The sequence below is a fragment of the Chelonia mydas genome, chromosome 14, assembly GCF_015237465.2.
Source record: "Chelonia mydas isolate rCheMyd1 chromosome 14, rCheMyd1.pri.v2, whole genome shotgun sequence".
Classification (NCBI taxonomy): Eukaryota; Metazoa; Chordata; order Testudines; family Cheloniidae; genus Chelonia; species Chelonia mydas.
In genome coordinates, this window is record NC_051254.2 from 752,795 (window position 1) to 768,602 (window position 15,808).

The 15,808-nt window shown below is 50.1% G+C and overlaps 3 protein-coding genes across 4 annotated transcripts; 1 reads left to right on the forward strand and 2 right to left on the reverse strand.

Moving 5' to 3' along the window:
• Positions 1-37: 37 nt before the first annotated feature.
• NPB (neuropeptide B) lies at positions 38-1,678 on the reverse strand. The gene is made up of 2 exons (XM_027825807.3): positions 584-1,678; positions 38-239 (listed from the first exon to the last, which is right to left on the reverse strand). Exons 1-2 carry the CDS (start codon positions 1,112-1,114, stop codon positions 111-113), a joined length of 660 nt encoding a protein of 219 aa, XP_027681608.3. The 5' UTR covers positions 1,115-1,678; the 3' UTR covers positions 38-110.
• A 1,468-nt stretch (positions 1,679-3,146) lies between these two features.
• Positions 3,147-5,974, reverse strand: ANAPC11 (anaphase promoting complex subunit 11). Of its 2 annotated transcripts, none has more exons than XM_037914523.2 (3): positions 5,866-5,974; positions 4,538-4,683; positions 3,147-4,454 (listed from the first exon to the last, which is right to left on the reverse strand). In XM_037914523.2, the coding sequence occupies exons 2-3, from the start codon at positions 4,644-4,646 to the stop codon at positions 4,309-4,311; spliced, it is 255 nt and encodes an 84-aa protein (XP_037770451.1). In that variant the 5' UTR covers positions 4,647-4,683; positions 5,866-5,974; the 3' UTR covers positions 3,147-4,308. The 2 variants fall into 2 exon arrangements, with proteins under 2 accessions (XP_037770451.1, XP_037770450.1); XM_037914522.2 differs by having other exon boundaries at positions 5,837-5,949.
• A 41-nt stretch (positions 5,975-6,015) lies between these two features.
• Positions 6,016-14,768, forward strand: ALYREF (Aly/REF export factor). The gene is made up of 6 exons (XM_037914308.2): positions 6,016-6,307; positions 6,681-6,812; positions 10,495-10,642; positions 10,749-10,812; positions 10,958-11,138; positions 14,478-14,768. The coding sequence occupies exons 1-6, from the start codon at positions 6,071-6,073 to the stop codon at positions 14,490-14,492; spliced, it is 777 nt and encodes a 258-aa protein (XP_037770236.1). The 5' UTR covers positions 6,016-6,070; the 3' UTR covers positions 14,493-14,768.
• Positions 14,769-15,808: the final 1,040 nt, after the last annotated feature.

A 15,808-nucleotide genomic window follows, 5' to 3' on the forward strand; every position in this document is an offset into this window, starting at 1 on the left:
ATCTCCTCCCCCCGCCCCAGGCAGGAGAGAGAAGAGATGGTTTAAAGGTGCCTTTATTGTCAGATGCAGAGGATAGGGTGCCCCTCCCCCATAGCGTGGGGCAAGGGGGATTAGGTGCTGGTACAGTCTGAGGGGTCCAGGGAGATGGTGACATCAGCCTTGCACTGGATGGTGCTGGGGGCTCCAGATAGCAGCTGGCAGCTCTGCAGCTCCAGGGCAAGGTCCTTCACACAGACAGCCTGGGGGCAGAGAAACGGGTGGTTACAGCCTGCAAAGAACCGTCCGGGACACATACCCCCTACCCCTGCCCATGCAGCATGAGGGACTGGCTGGGCAGCCCAGCGCCTGCTGCGTCTTCAGAGGTGAAAGGGAGGCAGAGTTCTTCCCCCCACTCCTGCCTGCTGGGGCCAGGGGCTGCTGCTGCCCCGCCGGGGGGCGGGGGGGCTCCAGCCTGCAGGGGCGGGTCCTGCAGGTGCAGGCTGGAGGGGCTGCTGGGGGTCACTCTGAGACAGGGGGGCCCTGGGGCAGCACCCCCCCCGGGGCTCTGAGTGGGGGCCTGGGGACAGCCCCGGGGGCTACTCACCATGCTCCTGAGCGCGGGGTCCGGCTCGGGGGGCAGCGGCGCGGCGCGGCGCTCGGCGCTGTCTGTCCCGCTCTCGAGGCGGCGGACGAGGGGCGCCCGGCGGATCCCGGACAGCAGTCCCGAGGCTCTGCCCACCGAGTAGTAGCTGGGGCCGGCCGCCTGCTTGTACCACGCCTCGGCGGGCGGGCCCAGCAGCGCGGCCAGGGCGAGGCAGAGCAGGGCGCGGGCTCCCTGCATGGTGCCAGCGGGGTCGGGCGGCGGCGGCTCCGAGTGAGGCGCTGCCATCGGCCGCCCCTTATAGCGGGGAGCGGGCGGGGGGCGGCAGCCGGGGGAGGCGCCTGGCGCTGCGCGGGGCCCCGCGGAGGCGGAGACGCGGGGCCCGGGCGCACTGGGGGGGCTCGGGCGGGGCCGGAGCCAGGCCGTGGGTGGGCTCGGTGCAGGGGCCAGGGGCCCCGCCGCGGGACAGAGCCGGTTTGTGGGGCGCAGGGATAAGCGCGGCCCTGCACCCCCGGCCCCGGCCCCGGGGGACATGGGGGGCCGACAGACGTATGGCAGCTCTGAGCAAAGGCGACTCAGGCTCCGTAGAGCGGCCGGCTGAGGCCAGCGGCGGGAGCCGGACCCCGGGACACAGCCCTGCGCTCGCACGGTAACGGGGGGCGGGCGTGAACGTTTGACAAACGGCTGCGAACTGCCCGGGCTGGGTCCTGCTCCCGGGGCCCCCGGCGTGGACAGTCACCGCCCTACAAGCTGCAGTTCATAGCCCCAAACCCCTTTGCTGAACTCCCCCTGGCCGGGGGCCCAGGGCTCAGCCTCTGAGCGCGGTACGGTCTGTGCGGGCCCCCAGCCAGTACGAGTGCCCCCCAAGCTGGAAAGCGGCGGGTTGGGGGTCGATAAAGCCGGGTACCCTCCGAGGCTCCCGGGGGTTGTCCCGTCCCTGGAGCGATGACCTGCCCTCTTGGGAGCTTCCCCGCCATTCTTTCATTCCTGGAGCTGCGCTGCCTCCAACCAGGCGCGCTGGAACAGTTTGCTGGTGGGGATGCTGAGAGCCATTGGACGAAACTTTTCAGAGTAGCAGCCGTGTGGTCTGTATTCGCAAAAAGAAAAGGAGGACTTGTGGCACCTTAGAGACTAACCAATTTATTTGAGCATAAGCTTTCGTGAGCTACAGCTCACTTCATCGGATGCATACTGTGGAAGCTGCAGAAGACATTATATACACAGAGACCATGAAACAATACCTCCTCCCACCCCACTCTCCTGCTCGTAATAGCTTATCTAAAGTGATCATCAAGTTGGGCCATTTCCAGCACAAATCCAGGTTTTCTCACCCTCCGCCCCCCCCCCCCCAACTCACTCTCCTGCTGGTAATAGCAGTAATAAGTAATAGTGGGGTGGGAGAAGGTATTGTTTCATGATCTCTGTGTGTATATAATGTCTTCTGCAGTTTCCACAGTATGCATCCGATGAAGTGAGCTGTAGCTCACGAAAGCTTATGCTCAAATAAATTGGTTAGTCTCTAAGGTGCCACAAGTACTCCCTTTTTTTTTTTGAACAAAATTTGAAACCCTGGATATGATGGAAACCACTTCAAGCCAGCACAACCACCTCCCCCAGCTGCCCCCTACGCAAGGAAGTAGCCCCCTTTCAGACTAGTGGGATGGGCCACTGCACCGGCGCTGCCTGTGGCGATGGCACAAGTGGTTTCGGGAGCGGACTGAGCACCCCTATGCTGGTGTGCCCCGGTTTCCACTAACCGCGAGGGCAGGGCGAGGCAAACAGCCCGCGGGCTCTCCCTGTCGATCGCCTGGTTTCTGGTGCCCTCTAGTGGATCGGACAGACCCTGTGTATGTACACAGAGGGCCGCCAGAGAGAGGGCACAGCATTAAACTAGGGGCTTGGGACTGAATAGGTGAGGGGCTTTGCAAGCTGCACTCTGGCTGGCTCAGGTATCAGGCCGAAATGAGAAGCCACCCCATCCTTTTGGTCCCACTAATTGATTCCCACTGTGTATCATTCTCCCCTGCAGAACCCCACAAAGGGATCATTGTTACATCTTGTGTCTTTGGTTCAACTAGCAGCCCCATCCTTAAGGGGACACATTGTACTCTTTGCCCCCACCCACTGCCCATTTAATAAAGGATCCCCTCATGTCACATTTCCAGGTGAAGTCCTTGTCCTAGGCTGATAAGCATCCATCACATGCCAGGTTCCACACTAAGAGGCTCCCATTATACATTCCACCTGGGGGTGGGCTACATGGCAGAGAAGACTGACATACTGGGGAGGGATTTTGCCAAGGATGAAGCATCAAGCACAGTTGGTCTGTAGGACGTGAGCAATATGCCAGGGTAGTGCAGGGCCCCCTCCACATAGCAGGGACAGCCAGAATGGCTAAGTTAAAGCCATAGGTCACATTCTACCACCTTGCCGCACATCTAGGGAAAGTCTTTGTTGATGGCATGGCAACAATCTTTCTCTGCTGTTTGTGGTGTGCTTGTGGGTATCTGATCAGCTCTGGAGACACCCCCCCACTTGGCTCAGAGGCAAAAAGCATGAAGAGAAATTAATCACAGCCATGAGTTTATTGAAACCAGTCCAGTGATTGCCACCTTACAGCTGGAAACTGACTTACACTGTTGGCAAGGGGTCTAGTCCCAAAGCAACTTGGGTTCAAAGAATTTACATGAGTCTGGTGCTGAACAGCACACCTGACCTGTGGATGCGTCTCTGGCTGGGGTGGGAGGTAGGCCACTTATCCTACTGGCCACACAACAGCCTTCACTTCTCTACTGCTGTATTTGAAGGCATCAGTTCAGGGCCCAGCCTGCCCGTGGTGCATGGGGAAATGGTTGCCAAAGGCATCAGGAGCTGAGCACCTGGATGGAGAGCTGCATAGGGCCCTAAGAATCCCATTTCAACTAAAGAAAGCTTTGAGATGATGTGACCATCTCTCACCAGTAAGGTACAGAATACCCACATCACTGGATAGTGGTGATTTCTCAGGGAATGGAGGGAGGCAGCATCAGGACAGGTCTGAGAGGTCTCTTCAGAGAATAAGGATGGGAAGGTTCCCATGATGCAAGAGCTGGGAGAGGGTTTATTTAAACAGGAAGGTCCCTTTTAGTTAAGGAAGAGCTGCCACAAGAAGCCAGCTTTTCAAAGGTTCCGAGCTCCTGCTGACTTTGGGTGGAGTTGTGAAGGATACTAAAAAAGATCAGGTCCCGGGTGTTTTAAATAAGGCACCCAAACCACAGACCCATGTCTGCATGGCAAAAGGAGCCCTTATCATAGAAGGGCCAACATGAGATGTACCCAGGCCAACCCCTGGCTTTTTACTGAGGCCCACATGTGTTGTGTAGACCTTATGGGAACAGAGAAAGTTGAGATGCTGACTGTGCCCAGGATGAAGCAATTAATAATACTGAAAATTTTGACAGTGTGTGGAACCAGCATCATGGTGGGAAAGGTTAACATGCACCACTCAGAGGCTTCCAGTCATGTCTCCACTGCTCCTTCTGCCCCAGGCTTCCTTTTCGCCTATGGTGAGTCAATTATTTGGAGACAAGAATTATCTGCTAAAGTTCTCTATAAGGGCCAGGGATACATATTATGCTGTATAAATAATTCACTGTTCCAGGATGTGGAGAGAGGGGCTGAATCCCAACAAAACACTTTAACAACAGCCCATTAAATCCAAGTAGATCTGCTGGCTGCAGGGGGCTTTGTCACTCCTTGAATTTCCACTCTTGCCGGCACATAGGACAGTGCTGCTGGACTTGCTGTGAATTCAGCCACTTGAGAATGCAGTGCATGTGGAAGCAGTGGGAGCACTGGCCCCACACCAGGGGGCAGTCATCTCCAGGCACCTTACCTACAAAGGGACAAAACTTATGAGGAGAAAAGGGAGCACCTGGGCTGAAATACTGCAGGGGCCAAGGGGCCTGGGTTACTCACAGTCTGGGCAGCAGCCATTAAAGGCCATCCGGCAGATGCCACAGTTCTCATCATTGGCCACCCAGAGCCAGGAGGCTACACCATTCCAGCTCTTTATCTTCACCTTCATCCTAGCCAGGCTGTGTGCATCAGAGTCAAGTCAGCACCTGGCAGGAGAACCAGTTGCTCAGATTGAGTTTCATTTCTAACCCTTTGGTTTCCCAGCTGAAACAGCTCATCTCCCCAGGGGCCATGCAGCCTACCAGCATTGCTTCCTCCCCTAGGGCAGTTCAAAGCAGGATGTGGATGGGCTGTTCCCTCCCCCTCAGCTCAGTGGCTACTAGTGAACTCTGTCCTCAGGAGACTCTCACCCCAGATTTTATACCCTGGCTCACCAACACCCATTTAGTGACCTTGCCCCATCATTGGGCATATCAGGATCAGCACCCCCCACTTTACAGATGAGGAAACTGAGTAACAGTGAGAGGAACGGATTTGATCAAGGTCAGGCAACTAGTCTGACTCCGTGGTAGGAGTAGCAGGAGCCTAAGAGGCCTGAGCCCCCTGCCCTTATGCTCCAGGCTTCCTCGCTGCACTGCTGAGAGGATGTGGGCACCTTTGTGTTTCCATGGGCCAGAATGAAAATGGATCTCAGGAGCTCCTATTAGCATGTTACTTGATCGCTTCCTGCCAGGACCAGGGCTGAGAAGGAAAGGCTTCCCCGCACCCCAAGGGAAAGGTGCTGACATGCCGAACAGGGGATCTGCAGCCCCCCAGAGCTCAGCGTGACCCGGCATGCACCACTGCAAGCCGAGGCTCAAAGGAGTCTGACGCCCCCTCCCCCGCGGATCTCTCCCGCCCCCGGGGAGCCCCCCATAGGATCTCTCGCCCCGCCCCCGGGGAGCCCCCCCCCGATCTCTCCCGTCTCGCCCCCGGGGAGCCCCCCCATAGGATCTGTCCGGCTCCGCCCGCGGGGAACCCCCCCCCCGCGGATCTCTCCCGTCCCGCCCCTGGGGCGCCCCCTCCCCCCGGATCTCTCCCGTCTCGCCCCCGGGGAGCCCCCCCCCGATCTCTCCCGTCTCGCCCCCGGGGAGCCCCCCCCCCGATCTCTCCCGCCCCCGGGGAGCCCCCCCATAGGATCTGTCCGGCTCCGCCCCCGGGGAACCCCCCCCGCGGATCTCTCTCGCCCCGCCCCGCCCCCGGGGCGCCCCCCCACATGATCTGTCCGGCTCCGCCCCCGGGAACCCCCCCGCGGATCTCTCCCGCCCCGCCCCCGGGGAGGCCCCCCCAGGATCCCGGCTCGCATCCCAGCAGCCCCACCCGAGACGACACAACCGACTCCAGCTCACAGGCTCGGGCCGGCGGGAATCTCAATGGCCGCGTGCCGGAAGTCCCGCCCCCCGCCAGACGCGCCCCGCCCCCGCCCCAGCCTCGGCCCTATAGAGCCGGGCGTCCAGCCGCTGCGCCCTCGTTTGGAGCCCTGGCCCGCCCCTTCCGGTTCCGGCGCCGGCGCAGCGCGGCCGGAAGTGCAGGCCCCGGAGCGGAGCCGCCATCATGGCCGACAAGATGGACATGTCCCTGGACGATATCATCAAGCTGAACCGCAGCCAGCGGGGGGCCGGTCGCGCCGGCGGCGGCCGCGGAGGCCGGGGCCGCGGAGGCGCCGCCCGCGGAGGGGGGCCCGGCCGGGGCAGCGTCGGAGCGGGGCGAGCGGGAGGCGGCGGCCCCCTGCGGAACAGGCCGGTCATGGCCCGAGGCGGCGGCAGGAACCGGCCCGCGCCCTACAGCCGGGTACGGAGCGAGCCGGGGGCGGGCGCCGGCCGAGGCCCCGTAGCCAGGGGCGGGGCGCCGCGCGTGGACCCAGGGGCCGGGCCCCCGGAGCCGCAGACTGGATTGTGGGAGCCGCAGGCGCGAGGGGCTGGGGCTCGGTCCTGGGGGGCAGGCGGGCCCGGCGGGAGGCGCTTTGTTCTCTCCCAGCAGCCGGCAGTCGTCTCGTGGCCGAGCCGGGGCGAGCGGGCTCAGGGGCTCGGGAAGAACGAGTCCTCCCCGCAGCGGATCTAGAGGGGAGCGAGGAGGAAGGAGAGCCGAGGCCCTGGGGGGTGGCGGGATCCCGGGCGGGGGGCTTGGTCCGGGATAGTCAGTGAGAATATTTGTTCTGTTTCAGCCAAAGCAACTCCCCGAAAAGTGGCAGCATGACCTGTTCGACAGCGGCTTTGGGGCTGGGGCTGGCGTGGAAACCGGGGGGAAGCTCCTGGTTTCTAATCTGGACTTTGGTGTGTCGGATGCAGATATCCAGGTAAGAAAGCCCTCCCCACCCCCTTCCAAGTGTTGGAAAAGCCACAAGGGAGACACTTTAGGGTAGTTGGCTTGGGCATTTTGGGGTAATGTTGCATTTTCTGAGGTCTGTGGACCCTTCCTCATGGAATGATACAGTGATCTCTACGGCAGTTAATTCTGGACTCTATTGTTGATTGACTGTTTTAGTACTGTCTGATGTGAGTGGAGTGCAAAAAAAATTGTATTTTGTTCCTCTCTAGTTCATTTAATGTGTAATAAATGACTGAGCAAAGGTGCCTGTGCGGGAAGGCTATGATGTTTGGTCTGAAAATTTAATGTAACTTGCCCAAAATCTGAGACTTGCAGATACCAGTAAATGCATTTCTCCCAGTTCTGAACTCATATGCTGCTCGACAAAACATGTACTGACTTGTGGGGGGTTTCTAATCAACTGAGGTGGGGACATGCTTTTGTAGAGAAGGGATATAACAAAAAGCATATGAATTATGTACTGTTCCTCAATAGCATCTGTAACTCTCATGATACTGTAAAGGAGCCAAGATCTCACAGCTGAAATGTGGCAGCCCTTGTGTTTGTCATTTGCTGTACCCATCTTCATCGAGGCATATGGAAAGACTCTAACGGCTAGTCTTCATTGACAATTGAAAAATACATCCTAAGTATTTTGAGTTAGCCTAATACAACTAAAATGCAGGCTCACAGGTTTGAAGGCTAGCTTCCCCCTAGTTACCTAGGCCCAGATTCTTGAACATAGTTAGGCCACTAAATTTCATTGACTTCAGTGGAAATTAGGAGCAGAAATACTTTTGAGGATCTGGGCCCTAGTGGTTAATTAAAGTGACCTCAGATATACTAACCCACAGCTTAGGAGCATTAAGAGGTTTTTTCAAACATGATAAACAAGTTAGATGCCTTCAGGTTGGTAGGCCGTGATGAAATATATCCTTGAATACTTGAGAAACTGGCTGAAGAGATCTCTGAGCCATTAGCAATTATCTATGAGCACTCAGGGAGGATGGGAGACATCCCTAAAGACTGGAAAAAGGCAAATATAGTACTTAGTTATAAAAAGGGGCATAAGGATAATCCAGGGAATTATAGACCAGTTAGCTTAATTTGGGAACTGGAAAGATAATGGAGTAACAGGCAACATGGGTTTGTCGTCAAATCATGTCAAACCAACTTAATTTCCTTTGACAGAGTAACAAGCCTTGTGGATAGGGCTGAAGCAGTAGCTGTGATATATCTCAATTTTAGTAAGACTTTTGATACTGTCTCACTTGACCTTGTCGTAAGCAAACGAGGGAAATATAGCCTAGATGACTCTACTCTAAGGTGGGTGCACAACTGGTTGGAAAAGCATACTCAGAGAGGAGTTAGCAATGGTTCACAGTCAAGCTGGAAGAGCACTGAGTGGAGTCCTGCAGGGATCTGTCCTGGGTCTGGTTCTATACAATATCTTCATAAACGAATTGGATAATGGCATAGAGAGTACTCTTACAAAGTTTGCGGATGATACCAGGCTGGGTTGCAAGTGCTTTGGAGGACAGGATTCGAATACAAATGATCTTGACAAACTGGGGAAATGCTCTGAAATAAATAGGATGAAATTCAACAAGGACAAATGCAAAGTACTACACTTAGGAATGAATAATCAGTTGCACACATACAAAATGGGAAATGACTGCCTAGGAAGGAGTACTGCAGAAAAAGATCTGGGGGTTATAATGGATCACAAACTAAATATGAGTCAACAGTGTAATACAGTGGCCAAAAAAGCAAACATCATTTGAGGATGTAGTAGGAGTGTTGTAAGCAAGACATGAGCCAGTTCTTCCAATCAGCACTGATAAGGCCTCAGCTGGAGTACTGTGTCCACTTCTGGGCACCACGCTTTGGGAAAGATGTGAACAGATTGGAGAAAGTCCAGAGAAGAGCAACAAAAATGATTAAAGGTCTAGAAAACATGATCTAGGAGGAAAGATTGAAAAAACTGGATTTATTTAATTTGGATAAGAGAAGACACGGTAGTAGGGCATGATAACAGTGTTCAAGTATGTAAAAAGGTTGTTATAAAGAGGAGGGTGATGAATTGTTCTGCTTGTCCTCAAAGGACAGGACAACAAATAATGGGCTTAAATTGCAGCAAAGGAGATTTAGGTTAGACATTGGGGAAAAATTTCATAACTGTAAGGGAAGTTAAGCACTGGAACAAGCAATTTTCAAGTGATCCAACCCTTGTCATTTGCTCCCAGCTTCTGGCAGTCAGAGGCTAGGGACACCCAGAGTATGGGCTTGCATCCCTGAGCATCTTGGCTAATAGCCATTGATGGACCTCTGCTCCATGAACTTACCAGTTCTTTTTTTGAAGCCTGTTATAGTTTTGGCCTTCACAGCATCCCCAACAATGAGTTCCACAGGTTGACTGCGCTTTGCGTGAATAAGAACTTTGTTTTTTTTTTATTTTAAACCTGTTGTCAATTTCAGTGAGTGACCTCTCCTCCTTATGTGAAGGAGTAAATAACACTTCCTTATTTACTTTCTCCACTCCAGTCATGATTTTATAGACCTCAATCGTATCCCTCCTCAGTCTTCTCTTTTCCAAGCTGAAAAGTCCCAGTCTTTTTAATCTCTCCTCATGTGGAAGCTGTTCCACACCCCTGATCGTTTGTTGCCCTTCTCTATACCTTTTCAAATTCCAATATATCTATTTTGAGATGGGGTGACCAGATCTGCTTGCAGTATTCAAGGAGTGGATGTACCATGCATTTATACAGAGCAGTATATTTTCTGTCTTATTATCTATCCCTTTCCTAAAGGTTCCTAACATTCTCCTAGCTTTTTTGACTGCCACTGCACACTGAGTGGATGTTTTCAGAGAATTATCCACAGTGACTCCAAGATCTTTCTTGAGTGGTAACAGCTAATTTAGACCCCATCATTTTGTATGTATAGTGGGGATTATGTTTTGCAATGTGCATTACTTTGCATTTATCAACCTTGAATTTCATCTGCCATTTTGTTGGCCAGTCACCCAGTTTTGTGAGATTCCTTGGTAACTCTTCGCAGTCAGCTTTGGACTTAACTGTCTTGAGTAACTTTGTATTGTCTTCAAATTTTGCCAACTCACTGTTTACCCCTTTCTCCAGATAATTTCTGAATATGTTGAACAGCACTAGTCCCAGTACAGACCCCTGGGTGATGCTGCTATTTCTCTCTCTCTCCATTCTAAAAACTGACCATTTATTTCTACCCTTTGTTTTCTGTCTTTTAACCAGTTACTGATCCATGAGAGGACTTTCCCTCTTATCCCATGACTGCTTACTTTGCTTAAGAGCCTTTGCTGAAGGACCTTGTCAAAGACTTTCTGAAAGTCTAAGTACACTGGATCACCCGTGTCCACATGTATGTTGACCCCCTTAAAGAATTTACCTTTAGCCAGGGCCATTAAGTTTTCTTCTAGAGCAACTTCTTGTGTGACTTTGAGTTCCCTTCTTTCATAGGTGGTTTTTCCTGGACTGCTAATGTTTACAGTTTTGACAGCTGTAAACCTCTGAGAGATGGTACTTGTATTAGAGAAGCTGCCAACGCTTGTCCTTTCCTGTCTGGTGCTGGTGTAAGATAGATGTTCTAGCAGCAGTTCGGTTAGCGATAACAGCTCCCCTGTCTCTGTTGCACAGGAGCTCTTTGCAGAGTTTGGGACCTTGAAGAAAGCAGCGGTGCATTATGATCGGTCTGGACGCAGTTTAGGGACAGCAGATGTGCATTTTGAAAGAAAGGCAGATGCTCTGAAAGCTATGAAGCAGTACAATGGAGTCCCCCTGGATGGTGAGTCTGTTTGGCTGTTTTCACAGGACATTGCACTTGCTGGGTGGAGGACTCTAGATACCAGTGGCATGTGTATAAAGATTAATTATTGCTTTCTCTCTTTTAGGGCGCCCTATGAACATTCAGCTGGTTACATCACAGATAGACACACAGCGGAGACCAGCACAGAGGTGAGAAGCTTTTGTTTGATATGGACCTGTGCAATTGGCCTGTTGCCCCTGATTAGCATGGGCACTGAATTTGCATTTCTTTGTGGCTGTTGGGGTTGACTAGACTATACTGTGCCTGTAATACAGCTCTTTCTCTGCTTCACAGTGTAAACAGAGGAGGCATGACCAGAAACCGTGGTGGTTCAGGAGGATTTGGTGGTGGAGGTGGCAACAGGCGAGGTAACCGTGGTGGGAACCGAGGGAGAGGCAGAGGGGCTGGAAGAAGTTCCAAACAGCAGCTCTCTGCAGAAGAACTAGATGCACAGTTGGATGCTTATAATGCCAGGGTAAGTGTGGATGCTCAATCAGTCCTTATCTGGAAATGGAAGGGTTAGCGCTCAATGGCTGCACAGAAGAGGGTGGAGTATTTATCATAACATGGAACCAAAAAAGCCTCCTTGGGGCTAAGCAGTACCTGGTTCCTGTAGTTAATTTCATTCCCACAAATGCTCCAACTGCTCTTATTCATGATTGAGAAACAGCCATCTCTGGGGTGGGGACATTCTGCAACATCCAGGACCAGTTTTTCAAACAGGCTACGTGTTCACTTGGGCCAGACTCTCACATGTAATTGCACACTGCATGTTGCACATCCTGGGAACACATGAATGAACACAAAACTGCACATCAAACTTATTTGAAAATATGTATTCAACATCTTACGGGTAAATGAAGGGCTGGGGAAACTAACAAGCCTGAGGTGGTGTTACTCTTGTGATGAGGGGTGATGGGGAGTGGTTGTATTTATAGGCCTATTGCTCTGTACACCAGTAATAAAGAATAAAGTAATAGAAACAGAGAGGCAAACCAGAGTAGTCTGTTGAGGCTGCTAGGGAAAGTTGGAGCAGGATGGGGCTGTTATCAAGGGAGGAAGCAGGTCCCATGTATAAACCAGCTGATGTAATTAATAAATCCAAAGGCTGCATAGCTTAAATTTGCTAAAGAGTAGGTGATGAAGTGTGCTGGGGGGAGAAAAATACCCGCTGGCTGAACCATATGAAATACCTCCTGGCCTAAGGCAGTTGGGTGACAAACTTACTGTACCATTGACCATTTAAAAATCCAGTCATAGATAACTGGGGGGGGTGTGTGCCTGAAGATTGAAGTGAGTAGATTTGGCAGTTTAGCGGAATCAGAAAGTGTTCCTGTCAGCTACTGTCCAGTAAGACTCACTCACCACTGGTAAAATAATGGAAGAAATGTGATTTAAAAAATCACTCTATATCTAGAAGATGAAGCAGCAATAAGCAGTGTTGTGGGCTTATAAAGGGCAAATCTTGATAGGCAAACCTGATTGCTTTCTCTGATAGAACTACAAAAATAGCATTGGGGGAAATGCAGTAGGCATGGTCTCATGGGATTTTAATAAAGAATTGAAAAGCCTCATAAATCTCAGCTGGAAAACTGGGCTTGGAAACTGGCTCAACTATAAACAGGATCACAAACAACAGAGTAGGTAGTTATGAGAGGGCATTTCTGGTGATTGATCCAGGTTGGGACCAGTGTTTCTGAAACTCTCCCGTGATACTGAAATAAGACGACAATGAGGGAAAATGATACAAAGGGACCTAGTGATTAGAGCCATGGCTGAAGGAGACTGAAGGATGGATGGGCAGGAATCTGCAACATGACCAATACCATTTTGGGCTTGCCTATGCAAAACTGTCAGGTTAAAGGCCAGGTTTATGCTCCAAAATAGTAGTTCTCAACCTACCATTGTGGGCCGCATATGCATCTCTGTGTTATGTAGGCCACATCCACAAAATATATATACTACCGGTAGGGCCCTGAGGATGTCACATGGGCCACAACTATGTACTGATTGGGCCACAAGCAGCCCACATGTTGAGAACCACTGTTCCAAAGTTGTCAGTCAGGTGTGATGTGTGATCCCTGATAGAGTTATACCAGCAGTACTTTTGCCAACATAGCTTATTTTGCTCAGGGGCAGGAATCAGCTAAATTGTCAAAAGTGCCATTTTGCCAATATAAGCCGCAAACCAGTAGGAGCGTTTTGCCAGAACTGACCTGCCAAAGTGGGGAGGTGATAGGTGGGATCCAGTGTGTCCCATAGAATATCCTGAATGGAATGAATTTGTTTCACCATTGTGCTTTAGAATCTGAGTTATTTTACAGAAATAATTATTTCTTGTCTTGGTTGCAAAGAAAATACTAAATTGTGAACTGAATGCTCATTGATGCAGTGACGTCTGCTTGAGTCTGCAGGTGGGCTGAAGAAATAACATTGAGAGGCATGAGCTGTCCTAGTCATCTCATCAAACTATCAATGAGTCCTAACTGCTGTTTAAATGTCAACTTTGTACTGTTGATCACTGCAGCAAAAACATGTGCCTATCATATGCTGATCTCACAGTTCCTCCCAGACATCCTTGGGGTGTTGAGTTCCACCTGCACCTTACCCAGCTGCCAAAACAAGATTCTCCTTGGCAATTTCTGTAGGCTGTTATGTGAGATCACTACAAAAATCTGCAGCACATTGAAAACTGGTAACATTAACTTGAATTTAATATCAACATACAGCACAGGACCTACCATATTGACTATTCATTTTTCATAATTTAGGAAGATCCTACATTTGAGAGTATACCCCACAGCTCACCAATTAAACTAGAAGGAATAGGATGAAATTAGAGGTGATTGGGGAGAAAGGAGAGCCTTAGACAGAATAATACGTCTCGCTGTCAATGTTTTTTTCTGTTAAGCTGTAGAATCCGCTCCCTGGGTGAAGTGGTGGCATTTAAATGGGGTCTTTTAGAATTAGACTGGACACAGCACTAAAAAATATACAGTAGAGAGCAACTATGTATGTGCAGGGAAACAAAGGTCTTGTCTAAAGAAAAGGAGGACTTGTGGCACCTTAGAGACTAACAAATTTATTTGAGCATAAGCTTTCGTGAGCTACAGCTCACTTCATCGGATGCATTCAGTGGAAAAACTGAAGAATCTGAAGAAGCAGCTGACTAAAGAACTAGCCAAAGCCTTAAATTTGTGCAAACACTGTTGCTATGATGTAACTGCATTTGACCTAACCACTGCAAAAATTCATTCCACTGTAACGTTTCACAATATATAAAGCAGAAGCATGTCAATAGGATATTCTTCTGCATAAGGTTTTTGTAGTATGTCTTAGTCTACCATAAAATATTTTAGAGTATGACTATCTTTAATGTTTACATAACAGTATCAGCAGCATGCAATAATTACATCAAGCAGAAGCAGTCTATTGCAAGGGTTTTCTTTGCTGCCAGTTATTATAGGCTGTTAAGTTAGAAAACTGTATAGCAACACTGAATACTGTAATTAGAAATGGACGCTGATTTAATATAATTTAATTTTAAAATGTACCAAGTTAAACTGGTACAAATCTCTGAAGCATTAAACCAGTTTCACCTTTTCTTATCTAGTATCTTGCCATGTTCCACTGGCTTAACAAGAGAGTATTGAATCAATCTAGTTAAAATGGTGCACTTTTCTAGTGTAGAAAGGCTTAACTCCATCTGACAGACCTATATTTTAACAGAAGTTTCCGTGAGACACATGGAAAGCTTTTTCTTCGTGTTCTGTCTTGCAGCACTGTGAATAACGGAGCTTCTCTCTTCTTCTAGATGGACACCAGTTAAAGCAGTGAGCACATCCCCTGCATGGAAAGGACTCCAGACATCTCATTCCATGCTCTCCGGAGGGAGGGGTGTATGACTGTGGCCACTAATATCAAGGATGGAATTTGTTTTACTTTTATGTTTTGGAATAGGTTTTAAACTCATGTAAAGGTTTTTTTTAATTCTGAAACAGATCTGTTTTGTACTGAGTTATTTTTGGGATAAATTTTACTGGTTGCCTGTTGGGCTGAGGTGGTTTTTTCACCTTTGCCGTAATAAAATAGAAATGTGTCTAGAGCTGTAAACGTCTGCTTCGTGTTGCAGCTGGAGTCTGGGGATGGAGCCTGGCCTGGGGCTGCAGGAATATGAATATGATAGGTAGGGATCAGAGGAATTGGTATGCAGGCCCACTTCTAAATGTTGGTGTCAAGTCACTCTCATCTGAGGAAGAGGGGTTGCTGTTCTGCCTCAGATCTTCCCTGCCCCCACAATGTCAGTGGTGGCCTGTAAACTGCGTGCACCAATTTCCCTGTGCTGAGTAGATCCTGTGGGTAGCTGTACAATCCAATACTGCTCTATTTACACATCTGCCTGAAATGAAATGAAGACTCACTCCAGTGTAACGAGTTAATAAAGGGTGCACAAACCTCCTTGCTGGTCTCTGGGAGGAGGTGAAATTCTTGTTGAAGTTGTTTTGTATTTAACACTTGGTTCCAAAGTTCAGTGCTGGTCCCACCTCTTCAGTATTTTTACTGTAAACAGTTGCAAATTCAGTGACTCCAAAATGCCAAGTAAAGATTTAGTCTTTCAACTATCAATTCCCTATTGAATTATTTCTATAAATGGCTTTGGTGTTTGATTAAAAAACTTACAGCAAAAAGAATCTAGAGGTCATAATCTTCAATTTGTACTCATTACTAATCTACTGGCAGTTGGGCCTGGGAAAGAGCTATCTTCCAGCTCTTTGGGGAGATGCAGCAAGGGAAACCTCAGCTTGTATGGCTCTAAAAGCAAATGTGGCTGATAAGGTACAGGACACCTCTTCTACCTTCCCAGTAGTGTTCGCACTGGAGAAGAATGCTAAACCTAGAAATCAGGAGAAAGCAAATCATACACATGGCCCTTGTGCCAATGAAACCACGAGCACTTCATTTGGACTTAAGTGTTCATGCCCCTAGGCCCAACATATGATTATTAAGTGACAAAATACGAGGACTTTTCTAGACTGGTGAGGCTAGAGATGAGAACTTCTGCATCATTGGTGGGGGAAGTCAGGTATGGGAAGTGGTATCACTATTGTTCATGTACTCCACAGCTAAAATAAGCAATGAGAGTTA

Bases quoted from the DNA above. Each gene is read 5' to 3' on its own strand.
- ANAPC11 (XM_037914523.2), bottom strand. From the start codon at position 4,646: ATGAAGGTGAAGATAAAGAGCTGGAATGGTGTAGCCTCCTGGCTCTGG. The intron at 4,455-4,537 runs GTGAGTAACCCA...GTCCCTTTGTAG, and splicing joins TAATGGCTGCTGCCCAGACT to GTAAGGTGCCTGGAGATGAC.
- NPB (XM_027825807.3), bottom strand. From the start codon at position 1,114: ATGTCCCCCGGGGCCGGGGCCGGGGGTGCAGGGCCGCGCTTATCCCTG. The intron at 240-583 runs GTGAGTAGCCCC...CTCTGCCCCCAG, and splicing joins ACCCCGCGCTCAGGAGCATG to GCTGTCTGTGTGAAGGACCT.
- ALYREF (XM_037914308.2), top strand. From the start codon at position 6,071: ATGGCCGACAAGATGGACATGTCCCTGGACGATATCATCAAGCTGAAC. The intron at 6,813-10,494 runs GTAAGAAAGCCC...TCTGTTGCACAG, and splicing joins TGTCGGATGCAGATATCCAG to GAGCTCTTTGCAGAGTTTGG. The intron at 10,643-10,748 runs GTGAGTCTGTTT...TCTCTCTTTTAG, and splicing joins CAATGGAGTCCCCCTGGATG to GGCGCCCTATGAACATTCAG.